We start from the raw sequence: 19,850 nt of genomic DNA on the forward strand, positions 1-19,850 counted from the left end.
GAGAAGGTGCATCAAAAGAAGTTGCTCCGAGCGGATGCCATTCCACTCCTCTTCCCCAGGCTATTATGCCAGATATTGGAGCATCCGGGATACCTAGTAGACCCTCAGCTTGAGTGTAAACATTTTTGTCGAGAGATTTTTACTCTCGACAAATGGACCAGTATGACAGCTTATGGTGGTGCAGACCAGGGAGCACCAGTTGGACCAAAGCAGCCAGAGGAGCCAGTCGAAATACCTGTTGACACTCAGCCACCTGCCCCTGCAGTAGCCCCTAGTGAGCCTACACCAGAAGTTCCATCCTCTATTGCTCAGGCCACACCACAGCCTCCCCTTGTCATTCCACCTCAATCAGCACCATCTCCTTCAGCTGAGCCAAGGGTAGCTATTCCCATCATCAAATATAGAGGCCTATCCCACACTTACCAGGCATTGGCCACTTCTTAGAGCATTCTCACTCAACAGATCACAGGCCTTCGTTCTCAGCAAGAGTAGATTCTTGCCACTCAAGCCCAGCACACTGCCATTCTGAGGCAGATCCAGCATCATCTCAGCATTACATCAGCTCTTGAGCATGCCATTCCCAGTCCACCAGAGCCATCACAGGCCCATCCTTTTGTTGATCAGCATATGTCTCATGAGGAGCCTCCTACAGGAGAGACAGTTGAGTTATCATTTCCACAGCATCATCCACCCACCATCTGATCATTTACACATTTCCTTTATATTTCTTTTATGTATTTCATTTATGTTGGTCTTTTATGAAATCCCATCATTTTGATATTATATATTGGGATTACTTGTATTGCTTATTTTCCAATTGTACTCACATGAATTAAAGTAATACAACTTTAGCACTTTTTGATCCCTCTTAGCATTATTTTATTCTTATTTCCTCTACTCACATCTTTTATTATTTTTGAAACATGTGGTTTCTCCAATCAATATTCAAAATTTATATCCCTCAGGAGGTACCACTTCCTCCCTATAATCTCAATCGCTCATGCCACATTGAGGACAATGCTCAGCTCGGTTGGGGGGAGAGTGGAGGAAGGAATTTTTTTGTTACTTATCCTAAGTTATTTTGGTAATTTAGTTGATTTTTGCTTAAGCTTCATGGTTTCTAAGGAAAAATTTTCAAATTAAAATGGGAGAAACTGAACTTTTGTTTTTCACTTGACTTAGAGTTTGGATTATGCTTACTAAAGTTGTTCAATTGTTGAAGCTTCTACTGAATTCAAGTTTAGTTCTTCCACTTTAAGCTATTCACACACTGTGCACAATAGATTTCGATTATAAGATGAAAAACTATTTCCCTCTTGACTTAGGAAAATTTTAGACTTGGTACCTTTGACCGCATTTAATAGTGTTGGGACACCTTATAAAAGGCCAATGAGCCTTTGAAAAAAAGAAAGAAAGAAAGAAAGAAAGAAAAATGTTTGCTTGCCTTGAAACCCAAGTAAGGTCTTAGAGGCATATGGTGAAAATCTTTAAAACCTGGTGCCCTAAGTCTTCATTGGTTGGGAGACATCGACCTCAATGCTCGTTACAAGGGTGAATAGGTGAAGTTTAACATACTGTAGGTGCTTGGGTATTAAAATTCATTCTCAAAAGTCCAGGGTAAAATCCGAGGAGTTAGTGGTCGAAAGATCCTTAAAGCTTGATGCCCTAAACCTTAATTGGTTGGGAGTCATCGATGGACCCCCATTACATGGACAAGTTAGAAAAGAATACCTCTAAGCCTTGCACCCCTAAAAAAAAAAAAAACAGAAATGGTGAAACAAAAGGGTGTGTTCTTAGCCTATTGAATTTGGTCAGTTTGCTAAGTGTTGAAAAGAGCTAGGTTGGGGGGAGAGATTAGTTTAGCATACTATATTCGGAAGCTATCATCTCACATTTAGACTTTTGTGGAAGAGTAAAGTTTGGTCCTTTGGAAGTAGAAATGATTTTAAAGCTTCAATTTGCATAATGCCTTCTCTTTATCAATGGTGTTTAGCAAAGTTTTTGATAACTCTTGTTGAAATTTGAGTTTTTATTTCTTTAATGTTCCATGTGGGAGTATTATCATCATGCCACTTAAAATTTTTTGGAAGTGATAAGCATGATCTTGTAAAGGTTATTACTTTTTAGTACTTTTTATTTTTATTTTTCTCTCCTTCATTGCTAAGGGACTAGCAATATGTCGGTTGGGGGGAGTGATTACTACTCAAAAAGTGCTATTTGATAGCTTGTAATTAGCTCTTTTAAACACTTTTGAGTAGTAGTTATCACCTTTTAACCCAATTAACATATTAAGGACCTTTGCAAGCATTTTTAATCAAAGTGTGTAAGTTTGGTGTTTTTTTTAGTAATTTGATCACCAAAGCAATCTGAGATTGAGGAGAGTTCTTTGGAATCCATGGCAAAGTAGTGGAAAGCTCAGAAACATGAAGAACCAAAGCTTTAAAGTCCTTTGCCATAAGCAAATCCGGAATGCAAGGAGGGGAAGCAAAGAAGAACCAGCTATGAAGCATTCTTGATGACAGTCATTTCAGCCACTTTTGGAGCATTTCCTAGAGTTCAATTTATGCATGCTATATGTGTCGTTTCGAAGCTCAGGAAGTCAATAATCCAATGCTTCAAATGATGCATGATTCGGAGTTGAAATGAAGGAGTTACAGCCATTGCAAGTAGATCACTCCAAGCTGAAGGAAGATTTTTGCACGACTGGGAAATCAGCCTTGGGCTGCGAAAATCTTGTCCTTTTGTTGCGAAAATTTCGCAGCCATTTTGCATAATGCAATGGGTATTCTCCTGAAGCTTCCTGATATTTGTGATTGACATTTTGAGATTTTTTGCTTTAGATATTTGATGTCTAAATCCCCAAACTCTCCTTGTAACCCACCTATCATAGGATTCCTTAGTCTTTAAGCAAAAACAAAGGATAAATAAACCCATATTTAATGGTTGTAAGTTTCCTCAGAGACGGGACGGACGAAAAAAAGGCTTGTACACAGACGCTTTGTATAATTTTTGAAGGAAGTAAAATACAGAGCTTTGCTCTGCCTTACCTACTCAATTTGATTGTATTTTTCATTTACTAGCTAAACAAGCTCTGAGGAAGTTTCCTCAGAGAATGAGTGGCTGGACTCTTAGTTCCTTGGAGCTTAGGTTGCCAGGAAAGGTTCCAAGTGCAAGAATTAGTAGCTTTGTGGTTCAGCCATTAATGAAGAGAAAGTGTGATCCTTTAATGATTTCTATGTTTTTAGTTAACTTAAAACACCTTCAATTCACTTGAGGCAACACTTGGTAAGGCAAGTGATTCCGTCCATAGAGATGCACTAGTTTACCTCTTGCGAGCTTTTGGGAAGTGACTTGACGGTAGGATTTTCTAGAATTGCCAACACTTGGTAAGCTTTTGGACTCCAAGGAGACATCCATTAGTTATCTCTTGCGAGCTTGAGAAGGGAAGTCCAAAGTTAATGATCACCTTGAATGGAAAATGCTAGGTGAGAGGCACGAGCCATTACAAGTTGCATTAGTGAGAGGGGATTAAAGCTGAAATCCATTTAAAGGATGCATCTGTACAACACCGATTAGAGAATTGACTATATGTTAATTCTCTAATGCGAGGAAATTAACCAAATGACCGGAGCTCTGTTTTTGCATGAGGAACCTCCCCTGTGAACCTAAACCTCCAAGGAATGTTTTTCTTCATAAGTAATTTCCATTACTTTCTTTTTAGTTAGCTTCAAACAAAACCTCGTTCAACCAAAGTTTGTGTTTTATTTCTTAAGCTAACCTTGAAATGAAAAAGCACAAAATTAACTTTGAATTGGTATCAATTGTGAGTTGAAAACCCTTCCCAGTGAACGATCCTAGAGCCACTATGCTATACTAGCTAAAGCTAGCCTAATGCATGGTGATATAGGTTATAAATTTTGTTGATTACTTCCTCAATCAAGGAGCACCAACTGGACATCAATCAGCTAAGACACCAATTGGGCATGTATTAATGGGTTTTCAAATTACAACTGATATTAGTTCAAAAGCTGAATTGGTGCTTTTTCTTTTCAAGCTTAGCTTTAAAAGAAAACATAAAAATGGTTGAAAATGTTGGTTTTAAGTGACACCAATAATAAATTAACGGGAATTACTTACAAAGAAAAGTGTTTCTTGGAGTTTTAGATCACTAGGCTCGAGTTCGTCATACAAAAAGGGAGTTCCAATCACTTGAATCTTTTCCTCACATTGGGGATTTAACATATAGTTATTTCCCGAACCGATGTGGTACAAATGCTTTCCCTTAATGGGTTCAAACACTAAATCCCTGTCATTGAATCATCTTGCAATGGTTCATACCTCTCACCTAGTATTGGCCATTCAAGGTGATCCTTAACCTTGGATTACCCATCAAAAGCTCGCAAGAGATAACTAATGGATGTCTCCTGGGAGTTCAAAAGCTTACCAAGTGTTGGATATTCTAGATAATCCTACCTTTAAACCACCTCCTAGAGGCTCACAAGAGATAAACTAGTGTATCTCAATGGACGGAGACCACTTGCCTTATCAAGTGTTGGCCCAAGTGATTTTAAGGGATTTTAAGTTAATTAAAAAGATAAAAACCATTAACGAATCACAATTTCTCTTCATTAAAAACTGAAACAACAAAACTTCCAATTTTTCTTTTGGAACCTTACCTATCTTCCTTCACTCCAAGAAACAAAAAGCCTAGCCACTCATCATCTAGGAAAACATCCTTAGAGTTTGATTTGCTAGAAATAAAAATAGAAGAGAAAACAAAATGAGTACGTAAGGCAGAGCAAAGCTCTGTGTATTACTTTCTTGAAAAACTATACAAAGTGTCATTTTTGAGAAAAACTCCCGAGAGATCCTTTAAAAGAAAATTACAATAGATTATATAGAGAGGCTATTCACCCCTCCTTCTTACTTCTTAACTAAGGAAACTTGTCATTGGTGGGTTACAAGGAGAAAATAGGGATTTATACACAAATATCTAAAGATAAATATAAAACGGAATCGCTATGCAAATATCTCAAATTATAGGTGGATTTCGCAAGTTCAAATGCAACTTGCGAAATTTTTGCAAGTTGAAATTATCCATTTCGCAAGTTGCGAAAATCTCCTGCAACTCATCAGCTCTCTTTCCTACAACGATTCCTTTCCCTTTTCTATTTCGCAAGTTGGATTCCACAACTTGCGAATTTGTTGCATGGTTGATTTCTTTTGTGTTTTTCCTCCTTGCATCCTCGTTCAGCTTTGGCAAAAGGTTATGAAGCTCCAAAGCTTAGTTTCTTCATGAATTTGAGCTTAACTTGCTTTGCCATGAACTATACAAAGATCTCCCTCATTCTTTGATTGCTTTGGTGATCAAAAAGCTATCAAAAACACCAAAACTTAACACAATTTGATTAGAAACGATTGCAAGGGTCCTTAACATGCCAATTGAGTTAAAAGGTAATAACTACTACTGAAAAACATTTAAAAGAGTTAATTACAAGCTATCAAATAGCACTTTTTTAGTAGTAATCACTCAAGCATCTAGATGCTATGAACAACTAAGGGTTGTGGATGATATGAACGATTCTGAGTCGTGAGATCAACGCTCTAAATGCTATGAATAGCTCAGGGTTGTGTATGATGTCGATGACTTTGGTTCGTGAGCTTAGGTTCATGAGCTCAAGGCTATGGATGACATGATCGAATCTAGGTCATGAGCTCAAGGCTTTAGATACTATGAACAACTCACAGTTGTGGTTGACATGAACGACTCCGATTAGTGAGCTCAAGGCTCTAGATGCAATGAATAGCTCAGGGTTGTGTATGACATGGATGACTCTGATTCGTGAGCTTAAGGTTATGGATGACATGATCAAATGTAGCTCATGAGCTCAAGGCTTTAGATGCTATGAGCTGCTCATGGTTGTGGTTGACATGAACAACTCTGATTCATAAGCTCAGGGCTCTAGATGCTATGAACAACTTAGGGCTATGGATAGCATGAACTACTCTCGATCATGAGCTCACAACTCTTAATGCTATGAACAACTCAAGGTTTTAAATGATATCAACAACTCAGGATCCCATGAGCTCAGGCCTTTAGATGCTATGAATAGCTCAAGGCTATGGATAAAATGAAAGATTTTGGGTCATAAACTCAAGGTTTCAAATGCTATGAACAACTCAAGGTTGTGTATGACATGGATGACTCTAAGTCGTGAGCTCAGGACTCTAGATACTATGAATAGTAGAGGAATCTAGATGCTATCAATAGTTTAAGGTTATGGATGATATGAACAATTCAAGGTCCTGAGCTTAAGGATCTAGATGTTGTGAACAGCTCATAGTTGTGGATGACATGAATGACTCTAGTTCATCAGTTAAGGGCTTTAAGTACTTTGAACAGCTCATGGAATAGATGACACAAACAAATCTGAGTTATGAGCTCAAGACTCTAAATGCTACAAATAACTTAAGGCTACGAATGATACCAATGACTCAAGGTCTCGTGAGCTTAAGGCTCTAGATGCTATGAATAGCTTAGGGTTATGGACAATAAGAACGATTCTGCGTTGCAATCTTAAGCCTTTAGATGTTATGAACAATTGAGGGTTGTAGATTACGTGAACGACTCTAGGTCATGAGCTTAGGGCTCTAGATGCTATGAACAAATCAGGGTTGTGGATGATATGAATGATTTTAGGTTGTGAGCTTAAGGCTCTAGATGGTATTAATAGTAGAGGCTATGGATGATATGAACAATGTGGGGTCTCTTGAGCTCAGAGCTTTAGATGCTATGTGATTACTACTCAAAACATGCTATTTTGTAGCTTGTAATTAGCTCTCTTAAACACTCTTGAGTAGTAATTATTACCTTTTAACTCGATTAACATGTTAGGGACCCTTGCAATCAGATTTCTAACAATTGTGTTAAGTTTTGGTGCTTTTTGATAGCTTTATGCCCACCAAAGCAATTTAAGAATGAGGGAGAGCTATTTATAGTTCAGGGCAAAGCTTTTGAAAGCTTAAATCTATGAAGAAATCAAGCTATGGAGCCTCATAATCCTTTGCCTTAATCGTTCAAAGTTTACAAGGGAGAAACAATGGAGAAGAAGAAAACAGGAGACACAGCTACAGTCTTTTAGTGCACTTTTGGAGCACTTCCCAAAGTCCATTCTTTACATTCTATATACCATTTCGAAGCTCAGAAAGTCAAGATTCCAATGGTTCAAACCACGTATGATTTGGAGCTGAAATGAGGAAGATATGGACTTCGGAAGACAACTGCATCAAGCTGAGGGACAATTTCGCACACCACTGTTTAAGGTGCGAAATCCTCAGTCCACTGTGCGACAATTTCGCACACCTCAAACCAACATGCGAAATTGGAACTCAGCGTGCAAAAATTGGATATTTTTGCCGACTCTTTTTTCTTCTGATATTTTTGTGTTTAAATTTCCATTTTCTCCTTGTATTCAACCAACCATGTAATTCCTTAGCTAGGAAGTATCCAAGGAAGGGTAAAACTACCTTCCTATATAAATTCTCTTGTAATCACTGAAAACATATCTTTTCGGGGAGCTTTCTCCAGGAGACCAATGTAAATTAGTTACTTAGTGAAATACAGAGATCTCTTTTGTTTTCTTTTTCTTTCTTCTATTTTCTCATTTTCTTAGTAGCCAAACATCCTTGGAGGATGAAATCCCCAAGGATGAGAGGCTAAAACCTTTTAGTTTCTTGAAGTAATGGATGCCATGTGAAGCTCCCGTGTCAGGATGGAGATTTCCAAGCCATGAATGTAAGTAGCTGAGCACCATAAATGTTTTCATTCAAAGTAAAGCTTTTAATCCCTCTGACTTGCTTTGAATGGCCAATACTTGATAAGCTTTTGGTCTCAGTGGATTCTTATTGTTAGATCTTCGTTAGTTATCTCCTACGAGCCATTGTATTGCAAGTCGAGGAGATGACCTATATCATTAAAAGGGCATTTATGAGGTTCAGCTACCCTTTTTGTAAGTTTTCAAGGACTAAAACTCAGTTGTTAAACTCATACCGGTTCGGGAAGTAAGCATCACCTTAGTTGCTTCCCCAACGCGAGGTGAAAAGTCCCAAAATCTCCATTTTTACATGGTGAGTTAAGCATGGCTATCCAAAGCTTTGAGAAACTTCTTTTTCCATCTTTTATCCTATTTTCATGTTAGTTTAGTTTACAACACCTTCATCTTTTTATGTTTTCATCTTAACCTAATTTTTATTAAGAAAAGTTCACTCCATCCTCTGAACTTCACTAGTTAAAGTAAAAACCCTTCCCAGTGTTCGATCCTAGAGCCACTATACTATAGTAGCTTTGCTACTTAAGTGTAAGGACCTTAGGTATAAATTTTGTTGATACCCTTACATGCCAAGCTACCAAGAGTCGGGTTATCAAATGGCGCCGTTGCCGGGGAAGGTGCTACTTCACTGTGAATATATCAGCCGGAGGTAACTTGTGAGACTTCTCATGAGTAAGGTGAATTCTATCTCCTTTTTCATTTACTAACTTTTTATTTTAGTTTTAGAACATTTTTAACTTAGTTTAGATAAGTTTCTTTTAGCTTTTAACTTTCATTTTTAGTTTATTTTTTCATACTCTGTTTTTCCTTCCGCATGCTCTGTTTTTTTTTTCTTTTTCTTTGTTTTGTTTATTTGTTTTGTTCCAGCTAAATCCGTGCATGCCCTATTGGATTAGAGACCAAGAGGGAAGGTTAGTGCGGATAGAGACTCCACGAGCTACTGAATTAGATATTATTTTGGAGGTCATGGAGAATCAACCAGAGGATCAACATTCACAACACGGGCAGGGGAATGATCCGAACTTGTATAGGTCCATGAGGGACAGGATGCACCATCTTGCATCATTCCTCCTACAGAGCAACCCTATGGCAACACGTACAACTCTAGCTGGAGGAACCACCCAAACTTTGCATGGAAACCAAGGCCAAACCCATATCAGTCACCAGCCCAATCAAGCCAACAGAGTCAAGGTCAATCCTCAGTTGAGCAAGCACTCGTAAGCCTTAGCAAGGTTATGGGTGACTTTGTGAGCGAGCAAAAATCCATCAACTCTCAACTAAATCAGAAGATTGACAACGTAGAGAGTACATTGAACAAGAAGATAGATGGGATGCATAATGAGTTGTCTCAGAAAATTGACAACATCCAATATTCCATCTCAAGGCTCACAAATTTGAACACTGTCAATGAGAAAGGAAAGTTTCCCTCTCAGCCCCACCAAAATCCTAAGGGGATACATGAAGTGGAATCCAAAGATGAGGATTCTTCAAAGGTGAGGGACGTGCAAGCTATTATCACTTTGAGAAGTGGTAAGGAAGTGCATCAGCCGGAGCATGATCAGAGGAAAGCCAAAGAAGACAAGGCTGATAGAAAAGAAGAAAAGAAGAAAGAACAAAAGGGAAAGGAAGTTCAGATGAAAGAAAGCATCATTCCAAGCATGGATGAGGAACCTCAAATTCTTTTAAAGGAAGAAATGATGAAGAATCACATCCCTCCACCTTTCCCCCAAGCTTTGTATGGCACCATCATACAAAGCAAGTCTCAAGGGAGGGATGCAAACTTCATATGGGATCCGGGCAAGCTAAATCCGGATCCAATTTTTTTTTTATGGACTTAGTCTTTCTAAAGACTAGCTAGTCCATATCTTTTTGTTTTATTTTTAAACTTGTTTTAATTTTGATTTCTTGCTTTAATTTTATTTTGGTTTGATTTAACTTAGTTTTTTTTTTTTTTTTTTTTTTTTTTATGATCTTGCTATGGGGGCTGTTTTGGGACAAAGAGTCTTGCTTTATGACTCTAAGCTTTATCTTTTACAAAAAAAAAAAAAATTGAAATCAAGGTGGACGGGTCCTTTCATAATTCATGAAGTGCATCCCAACGGAGTGGTGGAAATATTCAATCCCACAGGCAATCAAACCTTCAAAGTCAATGGCCATCGTCTCAAGCCATTCTTAGAGCCTTACAGTACAGACAAGGAGGAGATCAATCTCCTTGAACCACCACAAATCTGAGGGAAAGCAGGGTATCATGGGCTAAATAAGTCCATGAATTTTTTGTTATAGTTTTATAGTTATATTAGTATTTTTATTTCTTTATATTTTAATTTTTCTTTAATCTTAGTTTATTTTGTCTTAATTCAAGTCAATTTTCATGATAAATTTCAGAAAAAAATCATGAAAGGTGAGGAGAGCTCGTCAAAAGCAGCCAAGGGGAGAAAAACCAAGGAAACAGAGCACCTAATTTCAAGGTGCCAAATTTTCGCACACCTGATTTCAAGGTGCGAAAATTTCGCACACCCTAAAACCAAGGTGCAAAATCCTTGGGCCAAAGGAAGCAATTTTCGCACACCCCAATTTCAAGGTGCGAAACCAATTCCAAGGTGCGAAATCCGTTTTCAAGGTGCAAATTTCCTAAAATCCAATTTCGCACACCACTGTGGAAGGTGCGAAAATTTTCGCACTGTGCGAAATCCCCTCCTGGCACACGAGTGCCATTTTCGCACACCTCAAGCTAATTTTCGCACTGTGCGAAACAGTGTGCGAAAATTTCGCACACCACTGTTCAAGGTGCAAAAATTTCACACACCTCATTTCAAGGTGCGAATTCCACTGTCCAAAGGGGGCCATTTTCGCACACCTAAATCCAAGGTGTGAAATTTCCAGTCCAAGGTGCGAAAATTTCGCACGGTAAAATTTTCAGCTCTAAAAATTTTAAACTGACTTTTAAATTAAAATTTTACCCCCGAAATTGTCCCTAACGTCCAAAAACGACTTTTCGGTTGCCTTGGAAAATTTTAAAACATCAGAAACCTCTTAAACCTCATTCCTATATAAACCCTTGAGGTCCAGAAGCTCAACAGTCTCCCCCGCGCGCAACCTGAGAAACCTCTGGAATCCCGAAGGGTCATCTACCTCCATTTCAGCCATGGCGAAGACCAGAGGAGGCCTTTCCGGCTCCCCATCCTCACCGACACCTCGACCACATCGAGCCGCCATGGGAGCCGCACCCTCGCCACCTGTTCAGGCCCCGGCCATTCCCCCATCTGAGGGAGAACCTCCTTCTCAGCGTCGATACCCCACCAGGAGGCCACCCACGGACCCTGTGCCACCCGCCGACCGAGACCAGAGACCTGCTCCTCGACCCCCGGCCAAGAGAACCAAGTTCTCGGGTCCTGGAGAGCCATCCCACGCACCTCAGCCAGAGCCAGCTACAGAGGAACCTCGGATTCCAGTGGACATGCCTCCCGAGGCCATTATCAGGCGTCCCATGATAGCTGGACCGCCGATAGAGGGCAACTTGGATTGCAGAGATCGATCCTTCCACTCCGAGACCTATTTTGATATAGAGGCCCTCAGACAGCAGCCAGAGCTCAGAGATTCATTCCGACTGCTGCAGAGGTATCACATGGAGCATCTTCTCACTCCTAGGCAATTCTACTATCCCAGAGTAGTTTTAGATTTTTATCAATCTATGACTACTCGAGGCCTCCGCAATCCTACTCTCATCCAATTTACCATAGACGGACGCCAGGGTGCCATTGGAGCTCGCCACATTGCTGAGGCCCTCCATATACCTTATGAGCCCGTGTTTCAGGAAGCTCCCGTGTCAGGATGGAGATTTCCAAGCCATGAATGTAAGTAGCTGAGCACCATAAATGTTTTCATTCAAAGTAAAGCTTTTAATCCCTCTGACTTGCTTTGAATGGCCAATACTTGATAAGCTTTTGGTCTCAGTGGATTCTTATTGTTAGATCTTCGTTAGTTATCTCCTACGAGCCATTGTATTGCAAGTCGATGAGATGACCTATATCATTAAAAGGGCATTTATGAGGTTCAGCTACCCTTTTTGTAAGTTTTCAAGGACTAAAACTCAGTTGTTAAACTCATACCGGTTCGGGAAGTAAGCATCACCTTAGTTGCTTCCCCAACGCGAGGTGAAAAGTCCCAAAATCTCCATTTTTACATGGTGAGTTAAGCATGGCTATCCAAAGCTTTGAGAAACTTTTTTTTCCATCTTTTATCCTATTTTCATGTTAGTTTAGTTTACAACACCTTCATCTTTTTATGTTTTCATCTTAACCTAATTTTTATTAAGAAAAGTTCACTCCATCCTCTGAACTTCACTAGTTAAAGTAAAAACCCTTCCTAGTGTTCGATCCTAGAGCCACTATACTATAGTAGCTTTGCTACTTAAGTGTAAGGACCTTAGGTATAAATTTTGTTGATACCCTTACATGCCAAGCTACCAAGAGTCGGGTTATCACTATGATTACCTCAAGGTTGTGGATGACATGAACAAATTTAGGTCCTAAGCCCAAGGCTTTAGACGCTATGAATAGCTTAGGAATGAGGATGATATGAATGACTCTGGGTCGTGAGCTCAGGTCTATGGATGATATGAATAGTTGGGATCCTATGTACTTAGCCCTCTAGATGTTATGAATAACTCAAGGTTGTGAATGATATGAACAACTCAAGGTCTTGTGAGCTTAGAGCTCTACATACTATGAATAGATCAGGGTTGTGGACGACATGAACGACTCCGAGTTGTGAGCTAAAAGCTCTAGATGATATGAATAGCTAAGGGTTATGGTTCACATGAATGAATATGGGTTGTGATATCAGGGCTTTAGATTCTATGGACAACTCAATGTTGTTGATGATATGAACAATTCTGAGTCGTGATCTCAAGGATCTAGATGCCATTAACAAGCGAGAAAGGTAGAGGACATGGACAACTCTACATTGTGCATGTACGTCTCTAAATGCTATGAACAACTCAAGGCCATGGATGATATAAATGACTCAGGGTCGTGAGCTCAAGGCCCTAAATGCTTTAAACAACTCAAGGTTGTGGATGGCATGAATGACATTAGATCATGAGCTCGGGGCTTTAGATGCTATGAAGAACTCAAGACTATGGTTGACAAGAGCAACTCTAGTTTGTGAGCTCAAGGCTCTAAATGCTATGAATAGCTCAAGCCTATAGATGATATCAATGACCTAGGGTTGCGTGAGCTCAGGGCTCTAAATTCTATAAACAACTTGGGGTTGTAGATGATATGAATGATTCGGCATCAAGAGTTCAAGCCTCTAGATGCTATGAACAGCTTAAGATTATGGATGACATGAACAACATTGGGTCGTAGGTTTAGAGCTCTAGATGCTATGAACATCTCAGGGTTGTGGTTGACATGAATGACTCTAGGTTATGAAATTAGGGCTCTAGATGCTACAAACAGCTTAGGGTTGTAGATGACATGAACAATCGTAGGTCATGAACTCAAGGCTCTAGATGTTATGAATAGTAGAAGGTGGTGGATTATATGAATAACTTGGTGTCCCATGAGCTCAGGGCTCTAGATGTTATGAACAACTCAAGGTTATGGATGACATGAATGAGTCTAAGTCGTGAGCACAGGGTTGTAGATGATATGAAGGACTTCAAATCCTATGTACTCAGGCCTCCAAATGCTATGAATAACTTAGAGTTGTGGGTGATATGAATGATTATAGATTGTGAGCTCAAGGCTCTAGATGCTATGAACAATAGAGGGTTATGGATGATATGAACAACTTGGGGTCACCTTAGCTCAGGGCTCTAGCTGTTATAAATAGCTCAAGGTTGTGGATTATATAAATGATTCTTGGTTGTGACCTGAAAACTCTAGATACTATAAATAACTTAGGGTTGTGGATGACATGAACTACTTCAAGTCATGAGCTCGGGGCTCTAGATGCTATGAACAACTTAAGGTTATGCCATAAAAGAAATGCTTTCTTTAATCCATAAATGGATTTATGGAACTTGCATACCATATGCTCTTGACCCTTTGCTACGAAACCATCCGGTTGCATCATAAAGACGCTCTCATCAATATTTCCATTGAAGAATGTAGTTTTGACATCCATTCGCCATATCTCATAATAAAGATGTGTTGCAATGGATAAGAGTATTCTGATGGACTTAAGCATGGCTACCAGTGAGAAGGTCTCCTCATAGTCGAAATCGGGTTTCTAACTATAACCCTTCGCTACAAGCCTAGCCTTAAAAGTCCCAACCTTTCCATATACTCCCTTCTTCTTTTTGTAGACCCACTTACACCCTATGGGTTTTATCCTTTTAGGTGCTTCTACAAACTCCCAGACTTTGTTAAAATACATAGATTCTAACTCTGCTTCCATAGCCTTTTGCCAAAGATGTGCATCCACATCGCTTATTCCCTTAGCATAATTTGTAGGATCAATCTCATGTTCCATTGGGATGGCCCCAAAAGACTCTCCCAAATACATGAATCTATCTGGTTGTGCAACAACCCTCCCATTACAACGAGGTACTGGTGTACTAGAAATAGGAATAGTTGGTATTAGATCTATAGTATTCTATGTTGTTATGGGAGTCTTATCTACATTTCTTAAATCGACCTTACTCTTAACATTATTACTCATCATATAGCAATCTTCCATAAATTTTGCATTTGTACTCACAAATATCTTCTAGTTGACCTAACTATAAAAGTAATAACCCTTAGTTCCTTTTGGATACCCAACAAACTGACAAACTTCTAACCTTAGTTCCAACTTATCTACCTTTGGTTTCAACATGTGTACAAGACACCCCCATATGCGAACATGGTGTAAACCAGGTTTACGACCATCCATATCTCCATAGGAATCAAAGGTACTGATTTAGATGGAACTAGATTAAGAAGATATCCTACAATTTCTAAGGCATATCCCTAAAAGGATGTGGGAAGTGTTGAAAAACTCATCATAGATCTCACCATGTCTACTAGAGCTCGATTTCTTCTTTTTGCCACTCCATTTTGTTGTGGAGTACCAAGAGCAGTCAACTGGGACATAATCCCATGCTCCTTAAGGAAAGAATCAAACTCATTAGACATAAACTCTCCACCTTGATCAGATCAAAGTGCCTCGAGGTGTTTACCTAACTAGTTATCCGATTTCACCTTAAATTCTTTGAATTGATCCAAGGCATCGAATTTCCTATGCATAAGGTAAACATAACCATACCTAGAGTAATCATCTGTGAAGGTGATGAAATACTCATACCCCTCACATGCTTGGACATTAAAAGGTTCACATGTATCAATATGCACTAACTCCAGACATTCTTCGACTCTAACCCCTTTAGTAGTAAAGGGTCTCTTGGTCATTTTACCTTCTATACAGGGTTCTCATATTAGAAGATCTTTTAGAACTAATGAGTGTAATGTTCCAAACTTGACTAGTCTTTGGATCCTATTTAGATTAATATGGCCTAGGCGTAGGTGCCATAGATAAGTTTGATTAGTGCTATGTACTTTCCTCTTAAGTGAGACGTGATTATTCTCAACAATAGATAACAATGATTTAGGAGTAATACGAAACAAATTGTCAACCAATATACTTGAGCCAATAAATAAATCATTATTTCTAATAAAAACATTTTTATTGAAATAAATTGAACAATCCAATTTATTTAAACTACAAATTGAAATTGTATTCTTTCTAAACTCATGTACATAAAGGCAATCCTTGAGTTATAGATAATTATTATTCTCTAATACTAAGGTAACATCTCCTATGACCCGCACAACTATCCTCACAATAGATGCTAGAGTCAGGTACATCTCTCCTTCATTCATCATTCTCCTTAATTGAAACCTCTATAATGAATTATAGATATGGTCAGTGGCCCCGGAATCTATCCACCAGGATTTGGTGGAATCCACCACTAAACAAGATTCAACTAAAATTGAATGGGATATACCTTCCTTTTTCTTCAAGAAATCAAGGCATTCTTTCTTCCAGCGACCTTTCTTTCCATAAATGAAACACTTGCCCTTACACTTGCTCTTTCCTTTCCCAGCCTTATTCTTTCCCTGTTTGGAATTCTTGAATGAATTCTTCTTCTTCTTATTACGAGAAGAACATGAGGACTCTTTTATAGCCATGTGAACACTCATAAGTTCCTTGATAATCTCCTCAGCCATCTAGAGTTCCTTCATCAGTTCTGGCAAGCTCATCATTAACTTATTCATATTGTAATTGGGCTTAAACATCTTGAAGGAGTCTGGTAAGGTCTCTAGAATCATAGCAACTTGGGTTTCTCCATCAATTTTATCTCTAAGGATCTCCATTTCATTAAGGAGTGAAATCATACAAATCATATGATCTCTAACCGGAGTTCCTTTTGTCATCTTGGTGCTCATGATGGTCCTTAGAGCAACTTGCCTAATTGGCCCATCCTTATCACCAAACATCTCTTGCAGATTCAAGAAAATCTCGTAAGTAGTGGCAATGCCCATGTGTTGTTGATGCAATACATTACTAAGAGACCCAAGTATGATACAACGAGCCTTCTCATCTGCCATTTGCCACTAGGAATGAGAATCTTTCTCTTCCTATGTGGAAAACTCATTGGGAATGGGTGGAGCAACCTCCTGAGTTACCCATTTTAGTTGTTCTGATGTGAGCACTATAACTAGATTTCTTTTCCAGTCAACATAATTAGGTCCAATTAACTTATTATCAGTGAGAATAAGGGTGATCGGATTATAAGACATGATTCCTATAATAAACAAAAAATTTCCATGCATTAACAAAGGAACCAAGCACTCAAGACAAATATGGTAATTAATTTTGCAAAAAGTAGTTCTCTCAAACTACATATATCCATGCAAGGTATCCCAGTATCATAAGAATCAAGCCTACTTTAGGCAAGTCATGATTTTTATTACTAGGTAGAGAGCCTCTCTAATTAATTAACTTGTCTTAAACCTTTAAAGGTTATCCTAAGACATTGATTTACATACCTTTGCGTTCAGCCCTTAGCATATGCAAGTGGGACCACTTTAGGTGATTCTACCTCTTCGTGTCTAAGTGTATAACCAAGACCCTTGACATCAATGTCACTAAGTGAAGAGGTCCATCTTTAGGATTGGCCATTCCCACTATAAACATGTATAGTCTTATCCTTTTAGGATAGTCCATATCTATTGATTCCTAGGGTCACCCCATATTTAGGATGGTGATAGGCCCAAAATCAAGATGGGATCGATCTTGGGGGCTATGGGCTTGCTTATGTCCCACTCCCACGTATTATTTGGAAAGATCATCCTTAAGATAATTTTTAAATTCAATTTTCCAATATTCCAAATTTTAAAATTAATTTTCCGAAATTCCATTCTCGAAATTCAATTTTCCAAGATTCCAAATTTTAAAATTAATTTTCCAAAATTCCATTGTCGAAATAATTTTTCAAGATTCCAATTTTGAAATTTAATTTTCCAAAATTCCCTTCTTGAAATTCAATTTTCCAAAAGTCCAATTTTGAAATTTAATTTTCCAAAATTCCATTCTCGAAATTCAATTTTCCAACATTCCAATTTTTAAAATTAATTTTCCATAATTCCAAATTTTAAAATTAATTTCCTGAAATTCCATTCTCAAAATAATTTTCCAATATTCCAATATTGAAATTTAATTTTCTAAAATCCCATTCTCGAAATTCAATTTTCTAATATTCCAATTTTTAAAATTAATTTTCCTAAATTCTATTCTCGAAATTCAATTTTCCAAGATTCCAATTTTTAAAATTAATTTTCCATAATTCCAAATTTTAAAATTAATTTCTTGAAATTCCATTCTCGAAATATTTTTCCAAGATTCCAATTTTAAAATTTAATTTTCTATAATTCCATTCTAGAAATTCAATTTTCCAAGATTCCAATGTTTAAAATTAATTTTCCAAAATTCCATTGTCGAAATAATTTTCCAAGAGTCCAATTTTTAAAATTTCATTTTCCAAAATTCCATTCTTGAAATTCAATTTTCCAAAATTCCATTCTTGAAATTCAATTTTCCAAGATTCCAATTTTTAAATTTAATTTTCCAAAATTCCATTCTCGAAATTCAATTTTCCAACATTCCAACTTTTAAAATTAATTTTCCATAATTCCAAATTTTAAAATTAATTTCCTGAAATTCCATTCTCGAAATAATTTTCCAATATTCCAATTTGGAAATTTAATTTTCTAAAATCCCATTCTCGAAATTCAATTTTCCAATATTCCAATTTTTAAAATTAATTTTCCAAAATTCCATTCTCGAAATAATTTTTCAAAATTCAATTTTTGTAAAACAATTTAATTTTCTAAAATTCCATTCTTGAAATTCAATTTTCCAAGATTCCAATTTTTAAAATTAATTTTCCAAAATTCCATTCTCGAAATAATTTTCTAAGATTCAAATTTTTAAATTGAATTTTCTAAAATTCCATTCTTGAAATTCAATTTTCCAAGATTAAAATTTTCAACAATAATTTTCCAAAGTTCGTAATTTGAAAATTAATTTCCCGAAATTTCATTCTCGAAATAATTTTCTAATATTCCAATTTTTAAATTTAATTTTCTAAAATTCCATTCTCGAAATTCAATTTTCCAAGATTCAAATTTTCAAAAATAATTTTCCAAAATTCAAAATTTTAAAATTAATTTCCCGAAATTCCATTCTCGAAATAATTTTCCAAGATTCTAATTTTCAAATTTAGTTTTCTAAAATTCCATTCTCAAAATTTAATTTTCCAATATTCCAATTTTTAAAATTAATTTTCCGAAATTCCATTCTCGAAATATTTTTTCAAAATTCCATTTTTGTAAAAAAGTTTAATTTTCTAAAATTCCATTCTCGAAATTTAATTTTCCAAGATTCAAAATTTAAAAATTAATTTTCCAAAATTCCAATTTTTAAATTGAATTTTCCAAAATAATTCAAGTGAACTATGCAATTGATTTTGTTTGATTTTGATTTGGTTTTGTGTGAGATTTTTTACACTTGTCATTATGCACTAACCTTGTTTTTATGACAACGCTTTATTACCTACTACTAAGGTACGCTCTCACCCTCACTTTGTTTATTATTTCGTTATCCTAACTTGTTTTTTAACTAAAATCATTTTGGTATACATTGTTCTCCTAGTTAATTGTCATGTCTGCTTCTCCTTATTTAGTAGAGACCCATTTTTAGGGGCTTAGAGGGGTGCTACGGTCTTTAGCGTACCTTCCTAATATGTAACCTAATCCCTGAACCCAGTTTTGGTTTTTCACAGACCGTCTTTTCCAAATAAGGAGTCACACTTAGGGTTTTCTTTCTTATTTTGTTTTCCCTTAAAAAAAAATAAAAATAAATAAGTGATGACTCCAAGTCTTTTATAAAAATCATATTTTTCACCAAATAAACAAAAAGCGAGTCTCGCCAATCGCGTGGGAACACATCGTGCTAAAATACGGGGTCCACAATATGAATGAGTCAAAATCCTGTGAGCTTATGCCTATAAATGTTATAAACAACTCTAGGCTATGGATGATATGAACGATTCTTCATCGTGAGGCCATGGCTCTGAATGCTATGAATAGATCAGGATTGTGGATGACATGAACGCCTTCGGGTCGTGAGCCGTGAACAACTCAAGGTTGTGGTTGTCAGGAGTGACTTCGGGTCGTGAGCTCAGGGCTTTAGATGCTACGAACTGCTTAGGGTTGTGGATGACATGAACGATTCATAGTTGTGAGCTTAGGGCTCTAGATGTTATGAACAATTCTAGGCTACTATTGATGTGAACAACTCTGAGCCATGAGCTCAAATCTCTATATGTTATGAACAGCTTAAGGATGCCAATGACATGAACGACTCCAAGTCATAACCTCAGAGCTCCAGATGCTATGAACAACTCAATGTTGTGGATAACATGAACTACTCTAGGTCATGAACTCAGGTCTCTAGATTCTATGAATAACT

General features: G+C 37.3%; 1 protein-coding gene across 1 annotated transcript; it reads left to right on the forward strand.

Annotated features, from left to right (window-relative positions):
- The first annotated feature begins 11,043 nt into the window (after positions 1 to 11,043).
- Positions 11,044 to 15,790, forward strand: LOC104882561 (vegetative cell wall protein gp1-like). The gene is made up of 2 exons (XM_059741152.1): positions 11,044 to 11,341; positions 15,735 to 15,790. Exons 1-2 carry the CDS (start codon positions 11,044 to 11,046, stop codon positions 15,788 to 15,790), a joined length of 354 nt encoding a protein of 117 aa, XP_059597135.1.
- The last annotated feature ends 4,060 nt before the right edge of the window (positions 15,791 to 19,850 follow it).

The sequence above is a fragment of the Vitis vinifera genome, chromosome 2 (genome assembly GCF_030704535.1).
Source record: "Vitis vinifera cultivar Pinot Noir 40024 chromosome 2, ASM3070453v1".
Lineage (NCBI taxonomy): Eukaryota > Viridiplantae > Streptophyta > Magnoliopsida > Vitales > Vitaceae > Vitis > Vitis vinifera.

Coding starts and splice junctions, on each gene's coding strand:
- LOC104882561 (XM_059741152.1), top strand. CDS start 11,044: ATGGGAGCCGCACCCTCGCCACCTGTTCAGGCCCCGGCCATTCCCCCA. Junction 11,342..15,734: donor AGCTGGACCGCCGATAGAGG/GCAACTTGGATT, acceptor AATGAATTATAG/ATATGGTCAGTGGCCCCGGA.